This window comes from Lolium perenne, chromosome 3 (genome assembly GCF_019359855.2).
Source record: "Lolium perenne isolate Kyuss_39 chromosome 3, Kyuss_2.0, whole genome shotgun sequence".
Lineage (NCBI taxonomy): Eukaryota > Viridiplantae > Streptophyta > Magnoliopsida > Poales > Poaceae > Lolium > Lolium perenne.
In genome coordinates this window covers 129,163,413-129,177,908 of record NC_067246.2, presented here as the reverse complement: position 1 = coordinate 129,177,908, position 14,496 = coordinate 129,163,413, and the positions used below count along the sequence as shown (strand labels likewise).

At 46.1% G+C, this 14,496-nt stretch overlaps 2 protein-coding genes and 1 long non-coding RNA gene across 3 annotated transcripts; 1 reads left to right on the top strand and 2 right to left on the bottom strand.

Moving 5' to 3' along the window:
- Positions 1 to 3,345: 3,345 nt before the first annotated feature.
- LOC127342402 (uncharacterized) lies at positions 3,346 to 4,068 on the bottom strand. Its single transcript, XR_007876605.2, has 2 exons — positions 3,914 to 4,068; positions 3,346 to 3,815 (listed from the first exon to the last, which is right to left on the bottom strand). It is a non-coding gene; the product is annotated as an uncharacterized lncRNA (long non-coding RNA).
- A 145-nt stretch (positions 4,069 to 4,213) lies between these two features.
- LOC127342401 (uncharacterized) lies at positions 4,214 to 7,280 on the top strand. The gene is made up of 5 exons (XM_051368350.2): positions 4,214 to 4,613; positions 6,271 to 6,411; positions 6,521 to 6,640; positions 6,728 to 6,823; positions 6,920 to 7,280. Exons 1-5 carry the CDS (start codon positions 4,383 to 4,385, stop codon positions 7,031 to 7,033), a joined length of 702 nt encoding a protein of 233 aa, XP_051224310.1. The 5' UTR covers positions 4,214 to 4,382; the 3' UTR covers positions 7,034 to 7,280.
- A 13-nt stretch (positions 7,281 to 7,293) lies between these two features.
- Positions 7,294 to 12,024, bottom strand: LOC127342400 (uncharacterized). Its single transcript, XM_051368348.2, has 7 exons — positions 11,685 to 12,024; positions 11,109 to 11,251; positions 10,216 to 10,487; positions 9,705 to 9,859; positions 9,314 to 9,576; positions 8,134 to 8,196; positions 7,294 to 7,839 (listed from the first exon to the last, which is right to left on the bottom strand). The coding sequence occupies exons 1-7, from the start codon at positions 11,959 to 11,961 to the stop codon at positions 7,582 to 7,584; spliced, it is 1,431 nt and encodes a 476-aa protein (XP_051224308.1). The 5' UTR covers positions 11,962 to 12,024; the 3' UTR covers positions 7,294 to 7,581.
- Between the last annotated feature and the right edge of the window lie 2,472 nt (positions 12,025 to 14,496).

The following is a 14,496-nucleotide window of genomic DNA, read 5'->3' as shown; positions in this document are numbered from 1 at the left end:
TTTGGCCTCTCGAGCATCTAGCTCGGCGAAGTATGCTCTCATCTCGGCTTGCTCTTGTGGGGTCATCTTGTATATCTCTCACTAGGTAAGGTGTATGTGTATGTGGTGGAAGGAAATCTACACAAGTATCCCACCTTTCAAGAAAGTATCGGAAAAATGGTTCAAGTCAAGAGCAAAGCCAAAATGTATCGGGGTTACTCACACACACACACTCAAAGCACACGCAAAAGGCTAAGAAACACTATATGTGGTGGGTAAGGGGTGGATAGCAAACGAAAAAGATCAACGGAAAAGTCTATTGTCAAATGTGGGTAAGATCCAAAGTCAAATGTCAAGAGTGGTGATCTATGTCAAGGAAACACGGAAACGCACACAACGAAGAACAATGGAGTTAGCGCGACCAAGGAAGTGAGCAAGTGACAAAGATAGTCATAACGAAGACTATATACTCGGTGTCACGCCAACACAAGAGAGACGGTAGCTCGGTTGCATAAGAGGGAAGCAACAAGATTTGCACAAATGCCACTCTTCTCTTTTCTCTCTTAGTGCTCACAAGCTTTGCACTTCTCGGTATCGGTGGACACACACTCTTTTCTATTTTTTTCTCTTTTTTTTCTATGCTTAGAAGCTTTTTTTTCTATGTATATGTATATCACTTTTCTTCTTTTGTGTATCTTTCTCACCGAGCTTGCTTCGGAGCTTCGCTCAACACAACGCACACACACCCTCTCACGGTCGTGACACTCGTGCAATGCTTCGCAACGCTCGGAAAGCCACTCTCAATGGGATATGTACACAAAGAAAGAAACGGGGCTACAAGGGGTAAGGGGCAAGTTATACCTAGTGAAAAGGTTAGACGGTGTCAAGCACACGAACTTGCGATGGTGTCGACGATGGCGGTGTCGAAGTTGCGCCGGAATCCGGGGTGCCGAAGGTGTCGCCGCGGTGTTGATGTAGACGCGGACGCTTGGTAGACAATCCTTGCACTCCAAAACGGAAACCGAGCAAATTAAGTCAATGCCCGAAAAGTTGGGTCAAAACGAGCCGTCAAAAGTTGGGTTCCAAAAATCATCAAAAATTGAGGGTAGACTATGTGGAGTATTTGGGGGATGCTGTTAAAATTTGGAGTCAAACGGGCTCCGGAAAGTTGTCAAAATTTGGAGCAAAAAGAGGAGTCAAAATGGTGCGAAAGTTAGATCAAAACTGTGAAATCCGATCGTGGGGCCGGTTGGACCGGATCCTGGACCGGACCGTCCGGTGTGCCGCCCGGTTTGGGTCCGGTCCGGTTGCCGCCCGATCTGGGATCCGGTTTCGAGAAATTTTTCCGGTTTGCCTCCGGTTGGGTGTGTTGCTGCGTGTGAGGAGCAAGGTGAGGAGCGAATCGAGCGGCCAGGGGAGCCAAGGCGAATTTCTTGCGGCGGCGTGCGGTAGCAGGGTGCTGGGCAAGGCGCGCGGCGTGCCGGGTCTGGGCGGGTGACTGGAGCTGGTGGGCAGGGCGTGCAGGGTGCCGGACGTGGATGGTGCGCACGATGCGGGTGGCCTGAGTAGGTGCGCGCGGCGGGAACAAGAGGCCAGGGGCGCTCGATCGGATTGTGCCGCGCGTGGGAATTGGAGCTGCAGTGCGGGGCCTGCGGAAGATCGTGGCGCTGGAGGCTGTCGTGCTGTTGCGGGGGCGCAAGCGAGGCAAGCGAGCGACGGGGGTGCGGCGAGGCCCTGGCGGCGAGCAGCAGCAGGCAGGTGGCCTGGTAGTTGAGCGAGGGCGGGAGCTGTGGTGCTGCTATGCGGGCGCGGCGGTCGATTGGGTGGGCGGCGCGGCAAGGTAGCGAGCGGGAGGCGCAGGAGGGTGCTGGTGGATGTGTAGCAGCAGCTGGGCGGATGCCGCTGCAGGGATGGTGGAGCTCGGGGTCGAGCAAGGCCCTGGCGGGCAGAGCGGAGGCTTGGCGCGGCTGGGGCCGATGCTGGGCGAGTGCAGCGTGCGCGCGGGATGCAGGGAATCGTGCGGCAGGGAGGAGGTGCTGCGCGCAGGCTGTTCGTCCTCGCGAAGAGCGGAAATAGCCTCGGAAATTTGTCGATTCACACTGAAATATGAGGAATTGGGGCTAGAAATTTTAAGGGAGTGTAGATCAACACCAAAGACAACAGATCTGTGGATCAAAACCACAAAAAAGGCAACAAATTCGGAGATCAATTTTTGAGCTATTTTTTGGGGCAATTTTTGGGGAAATTTTTTTTTGGCAAAAATTGCAGAGATTTGTGGTCAAATTCGTGGCATCATTTGCTCTGATACCATATGATGCGGCCTAAGGCCACGTGGGTTGCCCGATCTCACGAATTGACCGAGGGAAAGGCGGGGGAGAGGAAGAACACGAAGAACACGGCGATGAACACGATGAACACACGCAAACACACACCAACCCGATACAATTCCGGTTTACTCCCGATAGCCCGAACCACTATCCCGATAGAATCTCTCAAGGGAGAGATACGCGGTAGAATCCCCGAGAGGAAGATCGGTATACGATCGGTGGAATCACACGAGTGAGAGACCGTGGTAGAATCACAAGTGTGAGAGACTAATCATATAAGGAGTGTCTTGTACAATAGATTTTGGTAATCTAAGGAGGGGGTTACCCTAATCCCAAAGGGATGGTGGAGGCATGAGCCAAATTCTAGTTCATCAACTCTTACCTAATGAAGGGGGAGGTGGGAGCCTATATATAGGGAGCCACTAAGGAGGGGTAGTTTAGGGAAACAAAGGGGTACATGGGCCTTGGCCCGACTTGACTTGTGGCAGACGTCTTCTCTCCTAGGCGATCTCGGACGCTCTTCTTCCTTCTTCTCTTCCATGCCTCCGTGACCTCGGCCTTTAGTGTGGTTCTTGACGTTGACGCACATGATGAAGCGAAGACTGTAGGTCGGGCTACATCACATTCTCTGCATACTTTCACAGAGTTTCTCCACACTAGAATCTTTGTTGGGTTCTCCCATAATTCGGCTGAACAAACTACAGTAGCTTCACACAATATTCAGCAACCAAAGTAGTCCCGGTTCCTCTCCCAATTCACAACAGACCAAAAAGGACTCAATCAACCGCAACACTTTCAGACTTAGGCAGATTCGTACCTAGGATTGAGAATCTCCCACTTCCTCTGTTCTGCTCCATGACCGTGAAGCGGGGGAACAGCTTCAGACCTGCACGGCGGCGATGATGGCGCAGCACAAAGGTGGACGGGGTCGACGGCGACGACGGCGCAGCACAAAGGCAGCGCTACTTGGCGATGCACAGTACGATGCGGACCAAAATTCGCACAGAAAGTCACTCCAGATCGGCCTGCTCTGATACCATGATGAAATCCACGATTATATTGAGAAAAAGATCCTAAAATCACTCACAAGCATCTAGTTCCATTTCCTGGACATCAGTATTGTACAGGACTACTCTAGAAAGGAGCCAAACCATCTCTGTTCTTCTCCTCTTTGTTCCCTTTAATATTTACATATAATTTTACATTTCCATCCTCTAACTAATTTTACATTTACACTCAAGGACTCCTTACAACACATTTCTTCCTCAACATTTTTGTTTCATGGATTGGCCTGCCGCCTTGGCGCCTCCCGTGGACCGTGGCGTGGAGACGTCGGGCGCCTGCAGGCTGCAGTGAGCCAGAGACGGCGTCAGAGGGCGCCATGACTGGCAGATGAATGAGACGCTCGTGGAGCCTTTCACAATTTTGCAACTGCAGCTAGGTGGTGAGTGGTCACCGTCGCCCGACGGCAGCTTCAGCAACAACCGGGAATATACTGCAGTTGGCTTGCTAGTAGTAGTAATAAAACCGGTGTGATGTCGATACCAAACTGAATTTGCTGGATTAGTTACGAGACGAACGGCACAATAATTGGATGTACTCTTTACCTGTCGCTGTAGGCTGTAGCCGTCTTCCCATGGCATGGCGGCGGCCAGCCAGCCGGCGACCACAAGCGGACAAGTGTACCGATCGACTCCTTCCCTAGCTGTAATTGGTCTTCACGGCGAGCTTGGGAAAAAAAATGGAGAATGCAAGAGTACTCCCTACCCTACTGGCGGATTTAGTATACTGCAGCATTGATGCCCCAACCAATCCCCATCAAATCTCCTACAATGAAGCGGCACACCAATATTCTGCGCACTGCTCTGCTGCACATGGTGATGCCTGATGGGGCACCCACGCTGCCTGCTCTCTTCCCCGCTGCCTGCCTCCCACCGTCCCACAGCCTCTGCACCTAGCCACCATACATCTCCCTGATACATACTTCTTCCCCTCCATTTCTGCGTGCGCCACCATACATCTTCCTGCCCATCTTGGAGTGGTCGCGCGTTCGACTGCCGGTGCCGGGGATATACAATGACGGAGGAGCACGGCGTGCCGGTGGCGAGCTGGGTGGCGTCCGGGGTGGCCTTCTGGTCCACGGCGTTCCTGCTGCTGCGGGCGCTGCTCCCCAAGCGCTCCTACGACTTCTGCAACCGGGCCGTCTCCACAATGCACGCCGTCGCCGGCGTCGGCCTCGGCTGCCTCTCCGTGCACGACTGGGCCTCGCCCGTCTCCCCGGTCGCATCCCCATCCTCGCCCAGCCAGGTACGCACCCCAACCCAACCCACGCACGAGCGAGCCTTCCTACTGGCTGATTGTTACTTAACTTGAATTGACTGAATCCAACCCACGCAAGATCGAGCGAGCGTTCGTGGTATGATTAAGTCAATGTTCGTCTGGCAGACAGTGTATGTATGTTGTATATTAAGTTAATACGGCCATGTTCTGCTAGTCTAAATTCAGAGGAAATAAACTTCCATGTTTCAAGCAACAGCACGAACCATTGACGTACGGCATAGAGACTTTCTATATATATCCGGACTATAGATAAGTTACTTGCTTATCAATGGCGACAGAGAAACAAAACTAACTTAAGTTGCAGTCCTTACCGTCGGAAGTGTCTTTTCATTTTAATCGGCCTTCCAGCTTGAAACACTGTCTCCTTCGGAAATGGTACTCCCTTGCACAAGATAGTGGTGTGTGCATTTACGTCTCGGAAAGAGTTATGCTATCATCATCTCTATTTCAGATCTAGCAGGAGTGCAGGACTAGTACATCCTTTGAACCCTACCCACTACCAGGCATCAAAAAAAAGTTGATTTCACTTTTACCTCCAAGTTGTGCATTTGTGTCGGTGACAACGTTTCTACACTCTCAGGACATATGCCTTTTGGATTGAACAGTAAAGTCATTTTAAACTTTTTTTAAATGTGTTTGTCATATCATAGATGTTCGTGTACTAAAAATGTTGGTTGAAAGAAATATTCACTGCTCTACAAAAATGATTATTGTAGCACTAAATTTGATTTTTTACACCATAAAAAATGTGAATTTTCCGGAAAGTTTGAGTGTGCATATAGTATACGGACACGTACGTGTGTAAAACTTTCCAAAGTTTTGGACACTTTTAACAATTTCTGATACAAATTACCATATTAGTTCCGCGAGCTTATCACACACGAATTATCCATTTCTGATACAGATTACCTCATTTAACAATTACTGTCACTTTTTTATCCTAAGTTGCTACAAAATGGAAACTATTACCATATTAGTACTAGTAATTATATCCATTCCACCAACATGGGCCCAATTGTCAGGTCGACATGGACTAGCATGTTAGAAGTAGAAGCTTATACCCTCAAAAAAAAAAAAAGTAGAAACTTACGACAATGGGGCTTTTTGTCCTGCTTAGTCCGATCCTAAACCTTGGTGGTTTACTGCTCGGTGTGATGTGGTGCCGCAGTCGTTGGTAATTTATCCCCTGCATGCTGGTTTGTAGCCATCGCAAAAATTCGCAATCCCAAATTTTCAGTTCAGGTAGACCTGATGGGTGGGCTCATCTTGCAGAACTGGGAAAGTATTACTAAATGCTGTTAAATTTCTCACATTTTGTAGCAACTTAGGGATAAAAAGTTCTAAAAATACATGGGGCCGCACCCTCTCTCTTTGACATGCTCTAAGAGAAACAGTTCAGTACTAGTTTTAAAAACGTCTGAATGAATATGCAAAAACGTAGAGTAGGGAGCAACAGTTACAAACTTGCAATCCAGATACTGACTCTCTTGATGCCACCTCTGGATTCACATTTAAACATGTATTCCTACTAAGTCTTTTTTTTTTTTTTTTTGAAACGAGTGTATTCCTACTAAGTCTTACACAAAGAAAATACAGAGCAAGTAACACAATTGTGATATGTCAGATGAGGGCGCTGGCGGTGACGCTGTCGTACATGATCTACGACGCTGCGTGCTGCCACCTGAGCGGCGACGCGCGGCTGGACAACGCCCTGCACCATCTCATCAGCATCGTCGGCCTCGGCGCCGGCCTCGCCTACCAGAGGGTACCTTCTATATTTTACTTCTTTTTTTTTTGAACAAACTTCTATATTTTACTTGTCTTCTTCTCTTAGCAAAGCTTACCTGACTTGCCAATGGATGAATCGTGTGCAGAGTGGGACGGAGCTGGTGGCGTGCCTGATCGTCACGGAGATCACCGCGCCGCTGCTCCACCTCAGGGAGATGCTCAAGGAGCTCGGCATCAAGGACACCGACCTCAACCTCCTCGTCGATGTACGTTCCGGTCGCGACGCTGCCGGTTAATTATGTCTCTTTCTGTCATGGAGTATATCTGAATTTCTCCATGCCATGTGTACTTAGATTCTGTTCGCGGCGACCTTCTCGGTGGCACGAATGGTCTGTGGGACGTACGTCACCTACCGCACCGTGACGGCCGACAACCCCATCCTCATCAAGGTAACTTCAAGGACTGCTAAACCTCCAGTTAGACCCCAACCTACCATACGTACGTTTCTGCATCTTCTAATTCCCGCTTCTTCTCCAACTTGAAAGGCGATGGCCACGAGCTTGCTGCTGGTGAGCGCCTACTGGTTCTTGCGGATCGTCAGGATGGTCCGGCACAAGCTCGGGAAGAAGAGGCCATCGGCCAAAATCGCCGCCGAGTGACGTCGCAACGAATCAGGAAGGCGACGCAGCGAGAATTAACGGAAAATTTCTCACTTCTGTGGAGATCATGATGTAGTAGCATTTTTTTTTCAAGGCAAGACTTGTTCAAACAATAGATGCATGTAACGTAGCAACTTGATTTTATGGGCGTGCAGAATCAGCTCCACTAATTGCCTTCTGAGTTCTGATTGTCGTGGAGAATTCCTAGCCGTATACAAAGTATAATATCAGCTCTTGTGCTTCCAAACGCATGGACTCCATTTTCGTTATAAGTAAGCTCGTAAAAAAAATCAGAGAGTTGTCTTTCCTGCCACAGTACCATTTACATGTAGATTTTCATGGTGCTGACCCTATATACTACTGCTACCAGGTAAGCCAACAGAAAGGAAAGAGAAACCAACAACAGCTACGCATAGCAACAGATAAGAGTAGCACAGGGAGCAGTGATCTACAGTTGACCCCCAGTTCGGGTTCAGCCTTGCTAGAATCTCGATCTAATACATGCTACCGCAAGATATATGTGCCACTGGATACAGCTATGGAGAAGCTCAAGAACGAGAATGCTGCTGTGATCTCCGTAGAACTTCCTTCAACACCTTGGCGATACGGTCAGCCATATGATACTCCATGAACCTCTCCTTGACCCTGGCATAGCCCCTGTTCCCCATGGAGACCCTCTGCTCAACATTGCTTGCAAGCCTCACGATGTTCTTCGCGAGAGGCATGACACCCTCCTTCCCGGCAGGGTGCAGAAGGCCAGTTGAGCCATCCAAAACTATTTCGGTAGTCCCTCCGGCAGCCGTGCCCTGAATGTATTGCAGCGTCATTAAACCGAGTCAATGAATTGGGATATGAAAGCATCAAAGCATGCTACAGAAAATGCAGGCTGAGAAACAGTGGATGGAGGGGACCCTAGGTGCATGAACTTAATTTTCTGCAGTAACCCCGGCCTCATGATTGTCAACAATAACTCCAGATTCAGAAGGAATACTGACCCATGTCCATCAACAATTGCAGTAGGGTTGACTGACTTATAGATCGACCGATGGCTTATCTAACATGTGCAAACGTACACAAAAAGATAAAGAGGAGAATATTACCAATACTGGCAACTTGAACGCCATTGCTTCAATTGTTATCCTTCCAAAGCATTCTCCACGTGCCTAAGTAGGGAAAGAAAATATTACTAGGAATGTTTAACATAAACATGTCTTATGAATAACCATTTTCTAGATGTATAGATCAGTACCTACAGATAATCATGTACAGAATAACCAAAATGGGCTAACAATTCCAGACATCTGTAGGTACATCATGCATTTAACTGATAGGTTCGACTCGTAAAGCTGATGGATGGTAAGCTATGCCTACAGGCAAGGCTATGACAGAAGAAACTTACAGAAACAAATTAAGAGAACGTTCATCTAAATGATATTGTTACATAAGGAAACCAATATTATTGCTTCACATTCTGTGTCTGGACCCAGGATAGTGAAGATTCTCCATGTAAAAAACACAACTTATCTTGTGAAGTAACTTAAGCATGCTGTGAGAATAAAGATAGGTTGCATAGTCCTGTCGCAAATTGAAGGAATATGATCCACACAAATAATGTCGACAGACTAGATTAAAGAACCTCTCAGTTATCCCCTGTCCCTCACAAAAAGTAGCATGCACGACTCGGTTTTGGACAAATGGAGGCCAAGCTACATATAGCCCTTTATTTAAAAAAATCAAAAATCACATATCTAAGTTTTTTAAAATAAGTTTGGCTGTAGTCAATGATGTATCCTACAATTGAAATTCTTTATATTCTAGGCTACGCAAAAATGACAAAATCTGACAAATTTTATAATTTTGAAATGCACACTATTCAGTAAACTCATATCCACACTTTTGTTATTTTTGTGTAGCCTACAATACAAAGCAGTTCATATTTATATTTTGCACGTTTGTAGTATACATCATTGCCTACATCTAGGATTGTTTCAATTTTTGTTGAATCCTTGATATATGAATTTTGAATTTTTTTAAAATAATGGGCTACATGTAGGTCGGACACCATTTTTAGTTTCCGGCATGGACTCGACCTATAAGAGTACTGTTGTTCCCACATAAAAAGCAAATACTGATAAGAAGTGTTTTAGACTTTTAGTGCTCTGCCCAAGTGGAAAATGCAAATAACGATGTGAATATACATGAACCATACAGTTCCACTGTAACATATCAGTGAAACGGGAAAACAAGAAAAGATTATAAGTAAATGGCACAATGACTCACCTGAGAGTTCTGGACAAGCACATCAATTGCGGACAAATAAGGTGCCACTGCCAGGGTCTTGTTTACAAAGTGAACACGGTCTTGGATCCCATTCTTCGCCACAAATTCACGTAATTGTGACTCAAACTTCGTCTGAGCATTCATATCACTTCCCACGACTACAGCGTGCATTCTGGGCACTTTTAACTTCTGATGTTGGATGAGTTGCAGACTCTGATAAAATGCTTGAAGAAATAAGTCTTGTCCTTTTCCTCGTGAGACACCTGGATTACAGGATATATAGTAAGGAGAGCAAAAATATAAGAACATAAAGAACTGACAGAGATCGAACAAAATGGTTGGCCCAACAAATATAGAGTTTGGAAGTATAACTTTGGCAAATAAAACATACTATTTATTATTGCAAATAGGAGATCTTCACTCCTAACTCCAAGGGACTCGCGTATATGTTCACGTAAGACTCTTCTTGCGACATTATCTTCGGCAACTTCTGTTAACTCTTGACTGTTCCCGAGGTGAACAACATAAGTTTGTGGCATCTGTATACTTTATACAGAAGATCGTTAGAAGTATATAATAGTGAAGTAGGGATTAGGAAGTCAAAACCATGCAACAAGCATACTGATTATGGTCAACAAATGTTCCATTTGTGAAGAGCACATACATAAGCATACAGCAAGAGAAAAACATATAGCTAATAATTGGGGACTAAGGGGCCAGAGAGATAAATATCCACTAGACTGGTAAATAACGCAAGCAAGTCAGTCACAAATGAGAGCATTCCATTCACAATGCATATACACATAGAAGCAAGCATTGAACGACATAAATATTACTCCCTCTCATCCATAAGACTTGTTGTGAGTATTATGGATCGGAGGGAGTATTAGTTTTGCACATACTTTAGACGGTCATGAGTCCTGTTCTTCCAATATTCAGCTGTTGTATGAGAGTCGATCATGGCTCCAGCAACCAATGGAAGATGTTTCACATATTCAAGCTTAAAGTAATGTCCTCGCATTTCATGGATCCACCACAAAATCTTCGGAAGAACTTGAGGAACGTGATCTTTTAGGACAGCATCAAGCCACTTGCCAGCAACAGCAGTGTTCAAGATAACCATGTCAGCCTTCAGAGCAGTGTCAATTGCCTCCTGTCCTCTAGCAGGTAAAATCTGTGGAGCAACCAGACGAACTAGTCAATGTGATTTCCTCTAAAAGTACAAATTAGACCCATAGCACAAGGAAACTGTTACAAATTATAGTGCATCAAGTTCTAATATTGGACATGATTTATTCAACAGTGTCGTTAACTATGACTTATTCCATGACTCTTCAAAAGAGCAATTTAGTGTAATCACACCGAATAAGATGAAACATGAACTTCATCAGATCTTATTTTGGACATGCTCTATTCAACAATGTCAGCGATGGTGCTTGAACAAGAAATAATTCCAGGGCAAATTGACATAGAAATTTACTACTATCATGCCAAACAAGATGGAATATGAACTTGTGACAGTGGAACGGGCACATGCGAACTTTTTCATATTTGGGCAGTGATATGATATCAAACTTTTATTGGTCCTATAGAATATAATGCACGTAAATTTCTACAAAACAATTACATGTAAATTTGCCGCAATAAGTATGTTCACATGTTAACCATTTATATATATACAAATACATTGTGATAATGCTCCCTGGATATTGTTAATAGGTACTACAAAACATCCGGAATTTGTGACAGGAAGAAGAATTTTCAAAAAACTAAAGGTGTGGGAGGAGGACCATACCTGCACTCCATGGTTCAACATCTTATGCTCCAAGCTATATGAAGCATCATTTGTCCCTTCAGGTCGCTGGTTTGTTACCCACACGACTTGGGAGCCAACCTGCCGCAGAAGAAATGCCAACTCCATCAGTAATAACGGCCCACCTGCATAAAACAGAAGTATCTCCAATAACATTGGTATACACAAAATGGTGGCAATAACACAACAATATAGATATACATCTGTGCTGATGAGAAATGTGATACATCTAAGACTCAAAATCTGTCTTCCAACTTATGAGCAGCTAGACCAAAGTGAACCATTCAGCAACAATCGCTTATAGTCTGTGATGACTGGTTAACTGTTGTTTTCCATGGATCTTGAGTTAGCTTTGAACCATCCAAGTAGAAATTTCAGTATCCTATCGCTCATTTTCTGTGTTCGTTAGATGGAAATATACAAAATTCCCAGTATCCCCAGGCACTCAAGCACCGCAGCGGACGCAAATCCATGTACCAATCTCGGGATGGTATCATGGCACAGCATTTGCTCAAACAAACACAGAAGGGAAAACTGAAGCACACCGCGATTACTTACCGGAGAGGGAGAGTTCGTGGGAGACAAGCAGCACGAGCTTGGACTTCATGAACCCGAGGGGGCTCCCGGCGGCCCCGGCAGCGTGGGCGGCGGCGATGGCGACAGGATCCCCTTGGGCACCGCATGGGGAGAGCGGGGCGCCGCGGAGGAGGTAACCCGCGGTGGAGGCGGAGGCAGCCACAGCGACGAGGAGCAGCAGGAGGAAGCGGGTCCGTTGGTGGGCTTGGCCGCGGCCGCCGGCGGCCGACACCGCCGCGGACGGCGGGGGTTTCGCCATCGTCGGCAGGACCGGAACAGGGTGCGGTGAGATTACAATCTTACATTAGACGAACGGTCTGGATCTGGCAGTCGCTTTTTAAGCGTTTGGGGAAATTCCAATCCTAATTTTCAGCTTAGCTGATTTTGTTATTTGCCATAAGTCAGATCTTTGGCCGTTCTTTCTCTTCTGTGCGCGAATCTTGGCGCAAGCCCGCTCCTCCCTTCCCTATACTTTTTCCAGCTGGGTTGATTCGGTTTTTCCCTTGGTTCAGCCCTGGTTTTCTTCTGGGTTTTAGTTTCGGTTTTTTCTTGGTTTGAATTTCGGGGTGCGTGCCTTTTTGTCACTAGCCAGCATCTCCTTTTCCGCTCTATCCCCTTTCCCCATTCTATCAATCGCAGAGAGAAGCTTGGAGAAGAGGAGGGATTCAGGTTGGGGGAGGGGGTGGTGTGCGGGGGCGCGGCGGAGAGCCTGTTCTTGGGCGACGGAGGTTGAGGTGGTGGGAGTTATCGGAGGGATTCGGGTTGGGGGAGGGGGTGGTGTGCGGGGGTTGGTGCTGGCTACTCGTGCGGCGGAGAGCCTCTTCTCCGACGGTGGAGGTTGTCGGAGGGAGTCGGGGGTTGGTGTTAGCCACACGCACGGCGGAGAGCGTCTTCTCTAGCGCGTGGTTGATTTGGTGTAGGTTGCCGGAGGGAGGTGTCGGGAGGTCGTCTTCTTCAGTGCGAAGCATGGTCGTGCGTGGAGGTGGAGGTGTCGTGTTTCCGCATGGCGAAGGTTCCAGGGATATGAGTCTGCGTCGCCGGCGTCATTGGTACGTTTCTTCATTAGTGATCCCCTTCTCCAGTGTCCCACTACTTGCTTACTTTCGCGCCTCACCCGCATATGGGTTGTTTTTGCGCGGATCTATTGTTGTTTTGTTTCTTAGTTCATATGGGCGAGGTTAACATGAATACATGGAGATGTTTTTTGGTGTGTATTTTTGAGGTGATTATGCTCTGCGTTGTGCCTAGGTCTGTTTGGAAGGGAAATATTAGTGCCCACCACTTTAATCGGACTACATGATTACACTTTTTTGTTATATCTCTCTGTTCATTTTGATGCCACAATTGTATTAGCATGTAGAAGTTATATAGTCAGCTAACTTTCCCTGGATATTGTTTGTTCATTTACATGTCCCTAGCTCTTATTAGCATAAGAAGCTAGGGGAAGAACCCCACTGTAGAGGCTTTGCTTAGCAAATAACATGGATGCCTTGTTCATTTACCTGTCCCTCTTATTAATATGGATGCCCCTTTCAGTCATCATTTGTTCAGTATGTTGTTGTTCATGTAGATGCCCCTGTTTGATTTCCAATTCATGCTTTGTATGTCGATGTCCATTTTGTTAGCCATCTTTTTGATGTCCAATTAATGCCTTGGGAGTAGCTCTCTTACTCTTTGATGGTGTATTTGTTGTTCCTGCATGCTACATGCCCAACCATCGTGTTCAACTTTGTACTTAATTACATATTAGATGAAACAGATATAGAAAACTTTATCCGGATTTTTGTATCATTGGACAAGGATGCTTAGATAATTTGTAAGGCTGCGTTAGTCACTCCAGTGTTTGTTTGTTCATAGTTTTGGGGCTCTCTCTTCTATTATTCTGTATAGTGTTTTGTTAATAGTCTACATTCCTTTTCGCTTAATTTCATCCAGATTTTGGTATAGCTTTGAATGAATTCAGCGCTCCTTTTTTTGTTGTGTATAGTGATATATATGTGTAGTGGTTGGTTGATATTCTAGATACAACCGGACATTTTTTTGGAGTGAGTAGATTATTAGCATTAGCAAGTTAATAACTGCAAGGCTATCTTAGTTATAATTAGCACTAGCAAGTTGGATGTATTCAGTTAGTAGATTATTACCATGAAGTGCTATTTTGTATTTTAATTTTTACCCTAGTGCATGATAATTTTCAAATTTCTCATGGTGCTATTGATGGCGTGTAACTCACACGTTCGTTGGGAACCCCAAGAGGAAGGTATGATGCGCACAGCAGCAAGTTTTCCCTCAGAAAGAAACCAAGGTTTATCGAACCAGGAGGAGCCAAGAAGCACGTTGAAGGTTGATGGCGGCGGGATGTAGTGCGGCGCAACACCAGGGATTCCGGCGCCAACGTGGAACCTGCACAACACAACCAAAGTACTTTGTCCCAACGAAACAGTGAGGTTGTCAATCTCACCGGCTTGCTGTAACAAAGGATTAACCATATTGTGTGGAAGATGATTGTTTGCAGAAAACAAGAAACAAAGATTGCGGAGATTGTATTTCAGTAAAGAGAATTAGACCGGGGTCCACAGTTCACTAGAGGTGTCTCTCCCATAAGACAAACAGCATGTTGGGTGACCAAATTACAGTTGGGCAATTGATAAATAAAGAGGGCATGACCATGCACATACATATCATGATGAGTATAGTGAGATTTAATTGGGCATTACGACAAAGTACATAGACCGCCATCCAACTGCATCTATGCCTAAAAAGTCCACCTTCAAAGTTATCATCCTAACCCCTC